Source organism: Malania oleifera, chromosome 1, assembly GCF_029873635.1.
Source record: "Malania oleifera isolate guangnan ecotype guangnan chromosome 1, ASM2987363v1, whole genome shotgun sequence".
Taxonomy (NCBI): Eukaryota; Viridiplantae; Streptophyta; class Magnoliopsida; order Santalales; family Ximeniaceae; genus Malania; species Malania oleifera.
In genome coordinates, this window is record NC_080417.1 from 79,495,123 (window position 1) to 79,510,194 (window position 15,072).

General features: G+C 33.4%; 1 protein-coding gene across 2 annotated transcripts; it reads left to right on the plus strand.

Moving 5' to 3' along the window:
• The first annotated feature begins 10,357 nt into the window (after window positions 1-10,357).
• LOC131158860 (cytokinin hydroxylase-like) lies at window positions 10,358-14,010 on the plus strand. 2 transcript variants are annotated; one of them, XM_058113779.1, is made up of 5 exons: window positions 10,358-10,705; window positions 10,931-11,157; window positions 11,274-11,515; window positions 11,688-12,069; window positions 13,142-14,010. In XM_058113779.1, exons 1-5 carry the CDS (start codon window positions 10,426-10,428, stop codon window positions 13,562-13,564), a joined length of 1,554 nt encoding a protein of 517 aa, XP_057969762.1. In that variant the 5' UTR covers window positions 10,358-10,425; the 3' UTR covers window positions 13,565-14,010. The 2 variants fall into 2 exon arrangements, with proteins under 2 accessions (XP_057969762.1, XP_057969772.1); XM_058113789.1 differs by having other exon boundaries at window positions 10,359-10,705; window positions 13,145-14,006.
• The last annotated feature ends 1,062 nt before the right edge of the window (window positions 14,011-15,072 follow it).

The following is a 15,072-nucleotide window of genomic DNA, read 5'->3' on the forward strand; positions in this document are numbered from 1 at the left end:
CAATTTGTTTACATTTAAAACATTTTACTCTACACTTAGGATCTTTAGGAGGAATATGAGACTTTGACTCACGTGTAAAATGTCCTAAGTAAAGATTAGGTTGTCTAATATTTTCAATACCATTAAAACCAAGACCCTCTTTACTTAAGGAGTTTCTTAGGGCACCAAGTAATTTTTCAAAATTGCGTTTTCCCTCGGTGAATTTAAAAATAATTTTGGAGCTATCCTCTAATTTCCTCTCAAGCTCAATAATAGTAGCATCTTTTTCTTTTAAAATGGAAGCATAAGAGGTTTTTGCAATATCGAACAATTTTGACCAATTTTCACATTTCTTCTTCAAATTATCATTTTCTTTGGTCATTTTACCTAACAATTTAGAAACATGAATATATTCAAGTTGTAACTCTCAAAATGTAGGCATGCAATCAGAATCACAATCATCAGATGAATAATATGAAGATAATGAACTAGAAGACGATGCCTCATCATCATGTGCCATCAAGCACAAATTAGCAACCTCTAAGTCACTGTGGTCTGATTTTGATTCGCTGCTTCTAAGTTTATCTCATGATGTCCCAGCCTTCATGGTTTTCTTCTTTTTCTAGCCTCCTTTTTCAACAGTGGGCAGTCTGGTTTGATGTGCCCCACCTTATTGCAGTTATAACACGTGGGAGCATTTTATTTTTCCTTTCTTTTACTAGACTCTCCCTTCTCAGTTGTGGACTCCCTGTATCTTTTATATGGCTTTCTGTTCTTTTTGAAGAATCTGCTAAATTTTCTAGTTAGCATGGCCATATCATCATCAGTGTCAAATTCAATGCATTCACTAGATGTGTTAGTGGAGGTTTTTAATGCAGTTACTTTCTTAGCCCTATTATGCTCATTTAGTCTCTTATTTATGGTTAATTCATAAGTGATCAGGGAACCTATCAATTCATCTAGATTCATGGCCTTCAGGTCTCTACCCTCAGCAATGGTCGTAGACTTGGCTTCCCAAACAGGAGGTAAGCCTCCAAGGATCTTCCTAATCATCTCATATGTGGGATAGGTCTTTCCTAATGCATGCAGTGAGTTTATGATGTGTGTGAATCTAGTGTACATGCTGTGAATGGACTCACTTACATTCATCCTAAAGGCCCCATACTCACTAGTCAACATATCTATCCTACTCTCTTTCACATCCCTAGTACCCTCATATGTGACCTCTAACTTATCTCATATTTCTTTTGCACTAGAGCATGTCATAATTCTGTTAAATTCATTTACATAAAGAGTATAGTATAAAATATTCATAGCAGTGGCATTTAGACTAATAACTTTCATATCATCATCATCATCATATTCATCCTCAGTCTTAGGAACCCTAGTTGCACCCTCAGTTTTCATAAGGACATAATTTCCCTTAGAGACAATCCTCCACACCTTCAAATCAGTATTTTGAAGGTACATGTGCATCCTATGTTTCGAGAAGGTGTAATTAACACCACTGCAAATAGGGGGTCGTGTGGAAGATGGTCCCTCAAGGAAAGGGGCATGGAGCTATGAGCCATATGTGATCTTTTACAAAATAACATCTAGTCTATACTACGTGTCTTTGATACCAATTCTTAGCTTTACCATGACCCCAAGAGGGGGGTGAATTGGTATTTTTAAAATTTAATCCCTAGGTAAATATTCTAACACCAATATATTCACATTCCTTTGGTCAATCTAGTGCAAGTAATGTAAATATATATATCAGAAATTAATGCAGTATTTTAATTAACAGCACGTGCACCAGATAGCAGTAAAGTAAAAGTGACACATAGAAATGTTTTTGAGGTTCAACCAATTGCCTGCATCCCTGCCTTGGCTAACAAGCATAACAATTACCACTATAATTGCTCACTTAAATGGGTGAAGCGCCACCTAAACAAATGAGGCCAACTAACATAGGGCTGACCTCAACCTTTACAACCAATCCTTATCGGGCTAGATTACTGCCCCCTCAGGCCACGCCTGGAAACACTCAGATTTTACAATCAGAGAATATTGGTACAATGATTATGCTTTCATATAAAGCAGATATGTGCCCAGTTGTGCTCAATCACATACACCACCAATATGAAATAATATGTAAGCTCAATGTGGTTTAATATATGCTCTCAACTAAATATTTGTTATTAATGTAATGGGTGCATGAGAGTGCAAGCAATATACTCTTTGTATCACAAGATGTTCAATCAACATGCTTAAACAAAGATGTCAATCAAATCTCAAATATATCAACCAGCAGGTTATCTCAATCGTGTAAAGCTCAAATGATGTAGATGCTTGGTTTGCAAAAGAAGCTTAATCTTTGTATTCAGCAAATGATAAATAAATCAATGAATATTGCAACAAAGATTTTATCACATGAACAAATATCTTTTCAAAGGTATGTCAAGATAAATCACACAAGATATTTGAAAATGTTTGAGAAGATTTTGCAATCCAAAAACAAATACCAACTTCACAAGATATTGCAATGAATATGCAATACTCAAAAGTTTAATGCAATTCTTCTTAGGAGAGACTTATCAACAAAGTCCCTTGAGAATACTTAGGTTTGGCTCTCAAGAAAACCATACCAAATAATCACAAATTATAGAGAGCAAACCTTTTGATCAAACAATTACTCAAATTACACTTACGAAGAGTTTTTGCGATGAGAGAATGTGAGATTGAGTGAATGGAGCTTAGAAATCGATAGTAGGAAATTTGAAATTTAAGAGAGAATTTTTAATCAAGATAGCTAATCAGGTTGCTAATTATTCCAAATAAAGGGGTATTTTATAGACTTCCCATGATTTATAATCGTTAAAGACATGGTTGGAATAATTAGAAAAAGTTTAAGATTATTTAATTATGTTAACAAGTTTGGTCAACCCAAGTTCTAGGGGTTCAGCCGACCGGGCCAAAAATGAGTTGCGGTCTTCGGTCAACTAGACATGTAAGTTGAAGGTGATTTTCAATATTTACGAGGTATGGTCGACCAAGGTCATTATGAACTGAACTAGTCGGTCGACCAAACAATTGGGTTCCCACATGTGGGAACTTGGTCGACCAGGTTGGTGTAATGCTTTTCATTCTCAGTCGACCAGGAGGTCAAAATGTTGACATCCTTGGAAGTTTGGTCGACTGGGGCCAATTGAATTGCATGAGTTCGGTCGACCGGGCTGTGGTCAACAAGTTGACTCGATCCGAGTTCGGTCGACCGGGGAAAAATGAACATGAATTGCTGGTTGACCAAAGGTGCACATTTTGTGCAATTCGGTCCTGTTTCATCCAACAAACATCATATTTCAAATAATCAAACATGTGTATGCATGAGTGAGTGCCCTAGGGTCATTTCTAAGTCCTATTTTCGTTATGTTTCGATTTGAGCTTATATATTAGATCATGCATGTGATGTGTGTGTGCTTATTACAAACCAAATACCCTAATTACTATTACAAACCCTTTACATAAATGAAGTACATTACAACACATAAAAATTAGGCCTTCAATAGAAATCTGTTCTTCAAACTTCACTCTCTCTATGTGCATTATGATCTATCAAATTGAGTTCCTGCACATAACCTCAAATACCGATTAGATATAATGAGTATTTGTCATTATCAAAACCGAGCGTGACCTATAAGGTCAATAGTATCTATTGACAAGATCAGATAAAGTGATTTGAGGACAATATGATCAAGTGGTTGTTTGGCATGCTTAAGTAGCTTTTTGCTAGTTAGCCTAATTGGGTTATATACTTGGTGATTGTTTTAGGCTTATGGCCATTCTAGGTTATACCTCTGGTCTTTTGACCAGATTTTTTCAGGTGTGATCACATGAGTGATTATAGTATCAATTGATATACTATAAATCTCAAACTTTTACTTAAAGAGTGGACATATGTCTAGTTGGAACCACTATAAATTGTGTTGTTTGTGATTATTTGCTTGCTTGGGTGTATGCTTTTTTTGCTTCGACACTAAATTTTTCTTGATAATGGATTACTATTTAATTATCGAGAAAAAATGAAGAAGCAATCAGCCAATTTACCCCCTTTTTAGGTGTCACTAACCAAACCAACGTACTATATGTAAGATATTAGTTAAGGGTGAATTAATAACAATCCCACTCTTTGTCTTGATATCATTATCCATCGTATAAATGCATAGAAATAGAGTCAAATAATGTATCACCTTTCTATCATGCATACTTTCTAAATGGTAATAGAATGGGAAGACTGAAAAATCAAACCATAAACAACATTATAGCTTAAGTAAAGAGGTTGAGGAAGATAAAGGAAAATGTTGACAACTTTTTGCATTAAATAAAAAAAATATTGCAAAAAAATTGAGCATAAAAGAGGGGGAAGAAAAATAAATTAAAATTATAGTAAAAAACAAAGCCATATATATATATAGGCACACATATGTCTTGGTGACTTTGTTAAATAAAAGCATCACATGTCAAAAATATGTATAGTTAATCTACTCATTGGTTATGTGTTTAAAACGTGCATATAAAAAAAAATGTTGCACTTTCGATTTTATATATTTGTATGATATTTAGGTGTCAAAAGTCTCCTAAATTGCATCATAAAGGAAATTGTCAACATTGTTTATGTCACATTTTATACCTACTATAAACCTTGCTATCTTTACAACTCTTAAAGCTTTTTATTTAGTTCACATTGACATTTCCTACAATTTGTTGGATTGGATACAATACCTATCCTTCTTATTCTCATGAAGAAAAAAAATGTAATTAAGTATTATGAGCCATCTAATTTGACAATCGACATTTTACTACAATACTTGTATATCCTTCTTATTGATCACTTGATTAGCGCTTCACCCTACTGCCATTATTTTATCTAAGTGAAGCATCAAACGTAAAATAATGGCCTCTAATTATCAACAAATCTATGTAAAATACATAAATCAATTATTGAATTGATTAAAAACCATATAGTTCATAATTAGACCGTTAATTCAACTTAGGTCTAAATAGGATGCATATCCCAATACACTATAATTGGATCTCTTTTAATAAATCTAATTATAAGTTAAAATGGATCTTAATAGGGTTTCACTACTAACATTTGACATTAATATGACTCTAAAATTTATTTTTTAATGCTATATCTATGTTGAAATAATTTTGAGAATTGTACAAATGTGTCTTTTTTTCTATTGAAAGAAATGTCTAGTGTAAAGACCTGAAAAATTAAAATAATTGAAATAATATGAAAAAATAATAATAGATAAAATAATAAATAAACAAATAAAAGGAATAGTGTGGAAAATAAAATAATAATAATAATTAATTTAATTAATTAAATTAATTAGTTATTAAATTAAATATTATTATATTGAAAAAAGAAATAATGGATATATATATATATATATGTATATATATATATGAATAAAGTAAAGAGGTTATATATATATATATATATATATATGAATAAAGTAAAGTGGTTATATATATATATATAATATTGATATAATAATAATATTATGGTTGATAGGATTACATTGAATGCAATATGAAGGAAGGATGCAAATTTCAAATTTGCATCTTCCTGCGCCGCGTCTGCGCCTTTTTTTTTCTTTTAGTTTGTCTACATCTCGCTCGCCTCCATCCTCCTTCTCTCTCTCCTCAATTTCGTCAGCTTAACAATCGCTGATTGGAAAATAGAAGGTGTCGTTGGATACGTAACTCCGCCACCGACATTTCTACTGGAGCGTATTTGTCGTGAGATCGGCGTAGGCACTATTTCTGGGGAAAGTTATATTTCCCTTAATTTCTCAATTTCTTGTTAAATCTGTTATTAAATTGATGGTCAAACACCACCACGGGGTCTTAGTCGTCGTCGTCGTCATTTTGACCTAGGTAATTTTTCAATTGACATTTTTTAAGCCCCACTTCAAAGTGAGAGTGGGATTTGAAAAATTTGGTAATTTGACTAAATTTAAGGGTATATTTATTTATTTAGAATTTATGGATTTAGGAAATATTAAAATAATATTTTATTCAGGATTAATTACATAAAATTAGGATTTTTGATTTAGGGTCCAGGTGAGCGTCGCAGGTATTTTTCAAGGTCCCTATTGGCGTAGTTCAAGAAATCAGATAAGGAGAAAAATATATATTAAATCAGAATTTTTATGAATTTAATAGAAAATAAATTGTGTTATATATACGTGAATATGTTTCGGTATGGGTTTAAAATGTCAACCATTTAAATTATATTTTTTTGAGTTTAGGGCTGTTTATTAGATATGTATATGTGAAAATAAACTAATGAAAGTGGAAAAATATTTTCAGGGTAATTATGTAAGGAATGAAAGGTATTTTCGATATATAAACATTAAATATTGGTTGACTTATTTTATAGGTAGTGTATGAATTTTATTGTTTAATTGTGTGGCATGAGATTCTGTGCAAATATATGTTAAATGTATAAGATGCAGGTTAAGTAAGTAATGCATTGTGAAAGAAATATGATATGAACTGTGCTGCTTGTGTGTGTTAATGCAACCATGTAAACAGCTAAAATATGCTGGGTAAACAGCTGAAATATGTTGGGTAAAACAGCTGAAAGATGTTAGGTAAATGTATAACAGCTGAAATATGCTGGGTAAAACAACTGAAAGATGCTGAGTAAATATATGACAGCTGAAAAATGCTTAATAAAATAATTGAAAGATGGTGGGTAAAACAGCTGAAAGATCCTGGGTATGAAATGAAATGAAAAGGGAAATGAATGAAATAGTAATGAAATGTGAAATGTGAACAATGTAAAATGAGAAAGAGTCACTTAAAGTGAAATGCAATTTAATGTTAAGTCATGAATATGAATAGATGTGTATGATTGAATAATGACAAAAAGAATGATGTATAATGATATTAGAAGTATGTATGTACGTAGAACATGTTACGATTGGGCGAGGCGTACCTTTCGCATGAGGGCTTGCTGAGTAAGGCGAGTGCACTAGTAGTTACAGATGTGGCAGTAGCCGCATAACGTACTAGGGTAGAGGAAACCTACTTGTATGAGCAAGTAGATTTCCCTATCCTTAGGACCTTTGCCGATAAATTTTTGTATAAACTGTGTGAGTATGAGATCAATTTATCACTTGAGGGCTTACTGAGTAAGGTGAGTGCCCTGATATACTTTAGCTGCGACCTTTGGGTTGCCTAAATATCAGAGCAAAGGGGTGCTACTTGTATGAGCGGGTAATCACCCCTATCCTCGGGTAATCTCGTAGGTTAAACATTTGCATATGTTTGATTAGGTTCAAGGAATGATTTTAGAAATTATCTTAACGATTTTCAAATGTTAAATAATATGTCATATACAAACTCATGTTGGCCACACACTATTTTAATATATTGTTTCTTCCCTTACTGAGATGTGTCTCACCTAAATATGATTATTTATCTTTTTTCAGGATTTCATCAAGATCGAGCTTAGAGAGCTCGAGGTTCTATAACATTATTGAGAAATAGAAAAAGAAAAAGGTATATTTCATTGCTAATTTTGGAATGTATAAAATTTATGTTTTATGTTTTATGTTTTAAGTTTTCTAGATATTATGAATGGTTGTGAAACATACTAGTATTGTGAATACTAAATATTTTTTAGAGTTATGTAGATTTATGGAAATGTAGGTGATGGATGATATATTATGAATTATAGTTAGAATTAGTAAACTCTAGTGTTATGTGATATAAAGATTATGTTTATGTTTTCCGCTGTGTATATTATATATTATGGATTATCAGGATTTTATCAGGTATAACACGCTGAACCCAGGTTTAAGGGTTCAGGACATTACATCTAGTGCATCAACTAACACCATGTGCCTTTGGATGTAAGATTTTTTAACTGGAAAATAAAAATAATCAGTTTAGTTTTTTTTTAAAACAAAAATTATTCAATTAATCTCTATGTCAAGTGCCTTCCACACATTTAATTAGATGCTTACCTTAAATTATATCAACTAATAGAATAATATATTATTTATTCACTTAATTATACAAACAAATATATTGATGTTTTCACACTTGTTTTATTTTTTTAATTCAAAGCTATCAGAAATTAATATTGGAATTTTATAAATATGTCTCCTATTCTTATTATTATTATTATTATTATTATTAAGCCTAGGCCTGTAATCCTGCCACCAAGGTTGTTAATTGGAGGCGTATTTCTTAAAATTTTATGCTCTATCTATCATACATTTCAAATGTTTTCCTTGAATTCAAATTGGATAGAAATATTAAAACTTAGTTTGGTTCCCTTGTAACTTTTAAAAAGAAATTGATAAAAAACATTAGTTGATTGGACACTTGTGAAAAAAGTTGTTAGAAGGAAAAAAATAATAATAACATTAAGTATTCGATTAAAAAGTTATTAGACATTTGAAAGCATTGAAAATTACTAAAAATAGATACGTATTTTAGGAAATGTAGTTAATGCGTTAATAAATTTGTGATATTTGAAAAGACTTGGAACAATAATGAAATATAATAGCTTGTTGAAAAAAAATAAAAATAAAAATTAATAAGCCATATTAAAATTTTCTATAATTGTTAACTATAATCAAAATAAAAAAATATATTGTTGGTGGTTACAAATTTTATTAATTTATTTAATAGTAATTACAAAAAAACACTACTTCAATTAATCTTAACAATTGAAAAGTAAAATTACAAAATTATATGAAGGTCTTAAATAATAATTAATTTTTTTATGTGATGGTCTTAAAAAAATGTTATTATTATATTTATTATTTCATTAAGCAATTCAATTATAGTTTAAAAAATTATTAATTTAATTGATGGTTGTATAAATCGAGAAATTTTACAGGGGACCTTTCATTCCACATGTCTATGAGTCTGTTTTCTAAATTATACATTTACTGAAAATGAGTCATTCTTTGATATTAATGAATGTATAATCAATTGCAACATATCTAACATTAAGAAAACAGACACAGAGACTCGTGGTGGGGGAGGTCGCCTATATAATTTCTCGAATAAATCATTAATTCGATGTTATTAATGATTAGCAAAATTACTAATTTCATCATTGTTTTTCATTAAAGATATTAATTAAATTACTATTAGTGTCTACCACCAATAAATGCTATTTTTTGGGGGGGGGGTGTTTCTTTAAATTTTTTTCTTTATTTGAATATTTGACACATTAAATCATGCTACTAATTAATATTGTTTAATTTGATTTTGGTTACAACTCATTAGTATTACCCTCTCAAAATGGCAATTCATTAAATTGCCATTAATGCTGTTTATGGACAACCAAACGGTAGGCATTAATGATATATTAAAATACCCCCTTTATTTCCTAAAACATACATTTGATAAAGGAAGGGATTGAAAATAAGGTTATTATTGCATATTTATCTTCTAGAACACTTTACATGACACCTAAGTCACCAAATCTTTAATAATAAATATTTTTTAAATCTATAAATAAATAAAGATAAAAACATTGAAATTTAAAATTCTCAATAGAATCTTTGGTGAAACCAATAGTCGCAAGTAGTGGCGGTACGTTTCCAACTGTGGTCCACAAAAACTAATTACCACGTTGGTTCTCCTAAAGGACCGAAATTTTTCTCTTGGTTTGAACACTTCTTTTTCCCCTTTGAAAGATGAGGTGCCAAAAATAAATTCTCTTTTAATTGCTTAAAAAATAAATGTATGTGTAATTAGCACAAAATAGTTGGAAAATATTTTATGTTACCTTGTTAGTTTGTCATGATCATTTTTTTGGGATAAAATAATCATCTGTAATTAATGATTATTTTTTTTTTCATAAAAGAGGGCGGCACCTCGGCTCATTTATTTATTAGAAAATCTCTCACTTATGCAGGAAAAATACCATAGTTACAACAAAATAAGTTATAAATAGATAAAAACCAAACGTAACGAAAACAAAACAAAGACAACACGATATATTACATTCTTAAATTAGAAAGACCAATTTTATTAAGTCGTATCATGTCTCTAACTAAACGAGATAAAGAAACAAACTCTAGATATCTCATAGTGGTGTCTTCTTTTCCCTCACATGCCAAGAAGTCATAATTAATTACTATTTGTTTTGACAAAAAAAAAAAAAAAAAAAAAATAACTATAAAAATCGTAAGATCTTACCATATAAACTTGTAATATATGGTGACAAATACTAGTGACATACAAAGACAGTATCCGTGACGCTAATTTGTCAAAATAAACTATGAACACTAGGATCTATTTACAAGTCAACCCAATAACATTATAAATGGGATGCCTCGGAAATTCAAAGCACACCATCTCTCTCTCTCTCTCTCTCTCTCTCTCTCTCTCTCTCTGTTTGGCGACGGAGCAGCGAGCATGACCATTGTGGTGGTGTGGAGTGTGTTGGTCGTATTGCTCACGCTGTTCCTCAGAGTTGCTCACCAGACCATCTCATGTTACTGGCTCACTCCAAGACGCATCAGGAAGAACATGGAGAAACAAGGAGTGCGTGGCCCCAAACCTCGGTTTCTGGTTGGCAACATCTCAGATATGGCTTCTCTCGTAGCCAAATCCACCTCTCACGACATGGATTCCATCAACCATGACATCGTCAGCCGCCTTTTGCCCCATTTCGTCACCTGGTCTAAACAATACGGTATATGATTAACTCGATCTCACGCGGTTATATATATATATATATATATATATATATATATATATATATATATTGTGTGTGTATATAAACAATTAAACCCATTTCATAAATATTAAGGATCACAGCTGGTTCTAAATAATTTGCAACAAAAGATGTTTAAAAGTATAATGAAAGTTAAATAATTAATTGATTAAATCAATAATTTAATTGAGTTTAATAATTTAGGGAAGAGATTTATATACTGGAACGGGTTCGAACCGCGAATGTGCTTGATGGAGACTGAGCTGATCAAGGAGCTTTTATCCAAGTACTGCACCATGTCCGGCAAATCATGGCTCCAACGAGAAGGAGCCAAGCATTTCATCGGCCGCGGTTTGCTAATGGCCAACGGGGAGGATTGGCATCGCCAGCGTCACATCGTTGCGCCAGCATTCACCGGAGACAGGCTTAAGGTTTAATTCATATATAAAAATATATATTGATCATATCTTACAATATTTGTCAAATGTTTATTGAAAATGCTAATGTTTATCGGTTGGTTCAATTGGAATAATTATATTGTTCGCAGAGCTACGCGGGGTACATGGTGGAATGTACAAAGCAACTTCTCGATTTACTGCAAAATGCAGTGAATTCGGGGGAAACGGAGGTGGAGATTGGGGAGTACATGACCAGACTCACCGCCGACATCATTTCTCAAACTGAGTTCGGAAGCAGCTACGAGAAAGGGAAGAAAATATTTCAGCTGCTTACCCATTTGCAGCACCTTTGCGCCCAAGCCAGCCGCCATCTATGCCTTCCCGGCAGTCGGTCAGTCACCTATCAATTCATTAGGAAATTTTATTTATTTTTTTAAATGAAACCAGATTCGAACTTTTGACGAGCACAATAGATACTGTCCTCGACGTGTAACCTTTTCTTTTAATGGAGAAATTGTGCGTGCTCATCCATGTACCTGATTAAGGAGCTTTTTATTTTGCAGGTTTTTCCCTAATAAATATAACAGGGAGATAAAGGCTTTGAAGATGGAGGTGGAGAGGCTATTGATGGAGATAATACAGAGCCGGAAGGACTGCGTGGAGATAGGGCGGAGCAGTTCCTACGGGAATGATTTGCTGGGGATGCTGCTGAATGAGATGCAGAAAAAGAAAAACGAAAGCGGGCTGAGCTTGAACCTGCAGCTCATAATGGACGAATGCAAAACGTTCTTCTTTGCGGGGCACGAGACCACTGCTCTCTTGCTCACATGGACCATCATGCTCCTCGCCAGCAATCCCTCCTGGCAAGACAGGGTTCGACAGGAGGTTGCTCAGGTTTGCAATGGTGCCACTCCCTCTGTTGATCATCTTCCCAAGCTCGCCCTGGTATGTTCTCTAAACTTTCCTCTCTTACTATTCTTCCCTTTTTCTTTTTCTTTTTCTTTTTTATATTTTTATATTTTTCCATTGAAAACATTATACAGGACCTCACTTTCCATGTATTTGTTTTCTAGATATTAATATGTGATGAATTAGTAATATATTGCATTCAATAATATCAATTACTTAAAGAGAATAATTTATTTTCAATATATTTCAAATTTAAGAAATAGGCATATGCATGTCCCGGAGGTCCACTAAATAATTTATCTTTTCCTTGGAGGCCAGGCTGCTTGAGATTTTTTATAAGATTTTTATTTCTGTTTGAAGGGGAGCTATACAGTAGGAGGAAAGTTTATTTCTAAATCTCCCGCCAACGGTTTTCTGAGTAAAAAAAGAGCAACCCGTTTTACCAATGTTCCGAATTCAGCTTTAAATGTCAACAATGTATATCAATATTTCTCTTTTTTCACACTTATTATTTTAGCCGAATGGTACTATGTAATTCCCCCCCTCCCCCCCAAAATATAAAAGAGTGATTTTAGCAATCCCTTGTGCTTCGTGCACCATGAATTAGTTAAATGGTAAAAAATATATATATATATATATATATATATATATATGTGGGATCCACTGATAACACAAAAATCACTAGGCCTATCACGAAGCTTCACAATTCTACCCAAATTCCCGAACCATTTTCGTGGTTTAAATGGTCCACTGATCAATTGTCCAAGTACTACTCTTGAAGGGGGTTGAACGGAGACCATGTGCCAGAAAAATGTGCCAACTGTAGAAAAGGCTGCCGCCGGCCTGCCCCAAATATTGCCCCTCGTGTCATGAAATGTTCAAAACACTTATTCTAATTGCACAAGTAACTTAGAAAGTTACACCCTCAATTTTCAAACTTGTGCAAAAAGCATCAAATACACATATTACCATCTATTTAATGAATTTCAACAAGAATTTTGCCCAACATCCATGTGTGCAAGTACCTTATTTAGTTTCTTTTTCATTTTTTATTTGCTCCAATTAGATTAATGAATGAATGAATTAATGTCTTACATGTTTCATGAAGCAGTTAAACATGGTAATTAACGAGTCCCTGAGGCTGTATCCGCCGGCAACCCTTCTTCCCCGAATGGCATTCGAAGACATCAAACTAGGCGATCTCTGCATCCCAAAAGGGCTGTCCATATGGATCCCGGTGCTGGCACTTCACCACAGTGAAGAGCTATGGGGAAAGGACGCAAACGAGTTCAACCCGGATCGATTCGCCACAAAGTCTTTCGCCCCCGGTAGGCATTTCATCCCTTTCGCTGCCGGCCCCCGAAACTGCATCGGCCAGTCCTTCGCCATCATGGAAGCTAAGATCATACTCGCCATGCTAATCTCGCGGTTTAGCTTCACCATTTCGGAGAATTATCGACATGCCCCCGTCATTGTCCTTACCATAAAACCCAAGTACGGAGTTCAAATCTGTCTGAAAAAATTGGATTAATATATATATATATATATATATATATATATATATATCATAAATGTTAATTAGTTAAAGTATTAAGTTCTGATCAGTAGGCAGAGATAGCGATGGCCCTTTTTTCTATCTCTCTTTCTTTTCTTTCCTTTTTTTTTTGGCTCGAGGGAGAATGATCAAATTAGTAGTTGTTTTTGTCCAGTTTTTTTGTGAAGAGGAACAGATGGAATGACTCTAAGAAGAAAAAGAAAGAAAGAGAATCAAATTATCAATTAAACAAAGATAAGCCCTGCATATGCGATGTAAGCCCTGCATATACGATGTGTACGTGGGTTTGATCCTTCAAGTCTATCTTTTTTTTTTTTGTGGGTTACGCCGGCAGCATATATGATCACTGGTGATTCAACAAATTATAGTGCTCGGTCGGTTCTGATCAGGTTGACAATTAAATAGACAAGTTGTGTTGATAAGAGCACGGGGCCAGGGGTGGGGTGAGCCCTTTTTTAAGCTAAAAATGATGCTTTGGCAGCCGCCCCATCACCAGCATGCTTAATACAGTCTGGTTCTGTTCTGCGCTCTTCCCACTTCACCATTTCTCCACTTAACCATTTCTTTAATTCTTTTCCCTGTCTCGGTCTCTGTCTCAGACACACCATGTCCGAGATATTCCCAAGCATGCACACGCTCTAAAAGGCTCCAATATTCCCTCCCCTAGTTGAAATCAGATCCCCATAATTTATGTTTTTTATGTTTTTGTTTTCTTGTTTTTGTTTTTGTTTTCAAAATTTATTATTATTATTATTTAAAGTATATGCTGCATAGCCAGCAGATAGGGTGCTAAAGCTTGAAGACAATCTGATCTGACAAAGCCATAGGAAGTTAAATATGATGGCCGTACTTTATTCAAACGAATGGGAATGGGGATGGGGATGGGGACAAGGCGGGATTTAAGGATGATAACATATATGCCAAGGCAAGGAGCCACACATCTCCACATTCATTAAATAAAAGAGCTTTAAGAGAAAGAAAAAAGGAAGCTGGCTGGAGGAAGAAGAGGAAGCCCTTTTCCAGTTATTACCAATGGTCATATTACTTTCTTGTTGCTGGAAAGCAGAGTGATGTTCTGCCCACACAAACACCATGTGAATGTTCCTGTAACTGCCCTGTCCATCTACAGCAGGACCATTTCTCTTTTCTTCCCTTTTCTCTTTTTTGTTCATTATCAATTAGATGGATAATTAAATTAAAAGGTAAAATAACTTGAAAACAGAGTGAGAATAATACTTTTATTATGTAGTCTCAATGAATTCATGCATATATATATATATATAGATGAGTTATAATGACTGGACCGCCATCATATCTCTAGAATAGGAAAGATGTGATTTTTTGTGTGATCCCAAGAGGGATGGTGATGTAGGATGGGAATGGTCAACCTATGTCCTATGTTCCATCCTCATACAAGCACATACACTTAAATACTTTAATTTAAAATTTTAATTATCCGAACATAAACACAATAAATCATATTT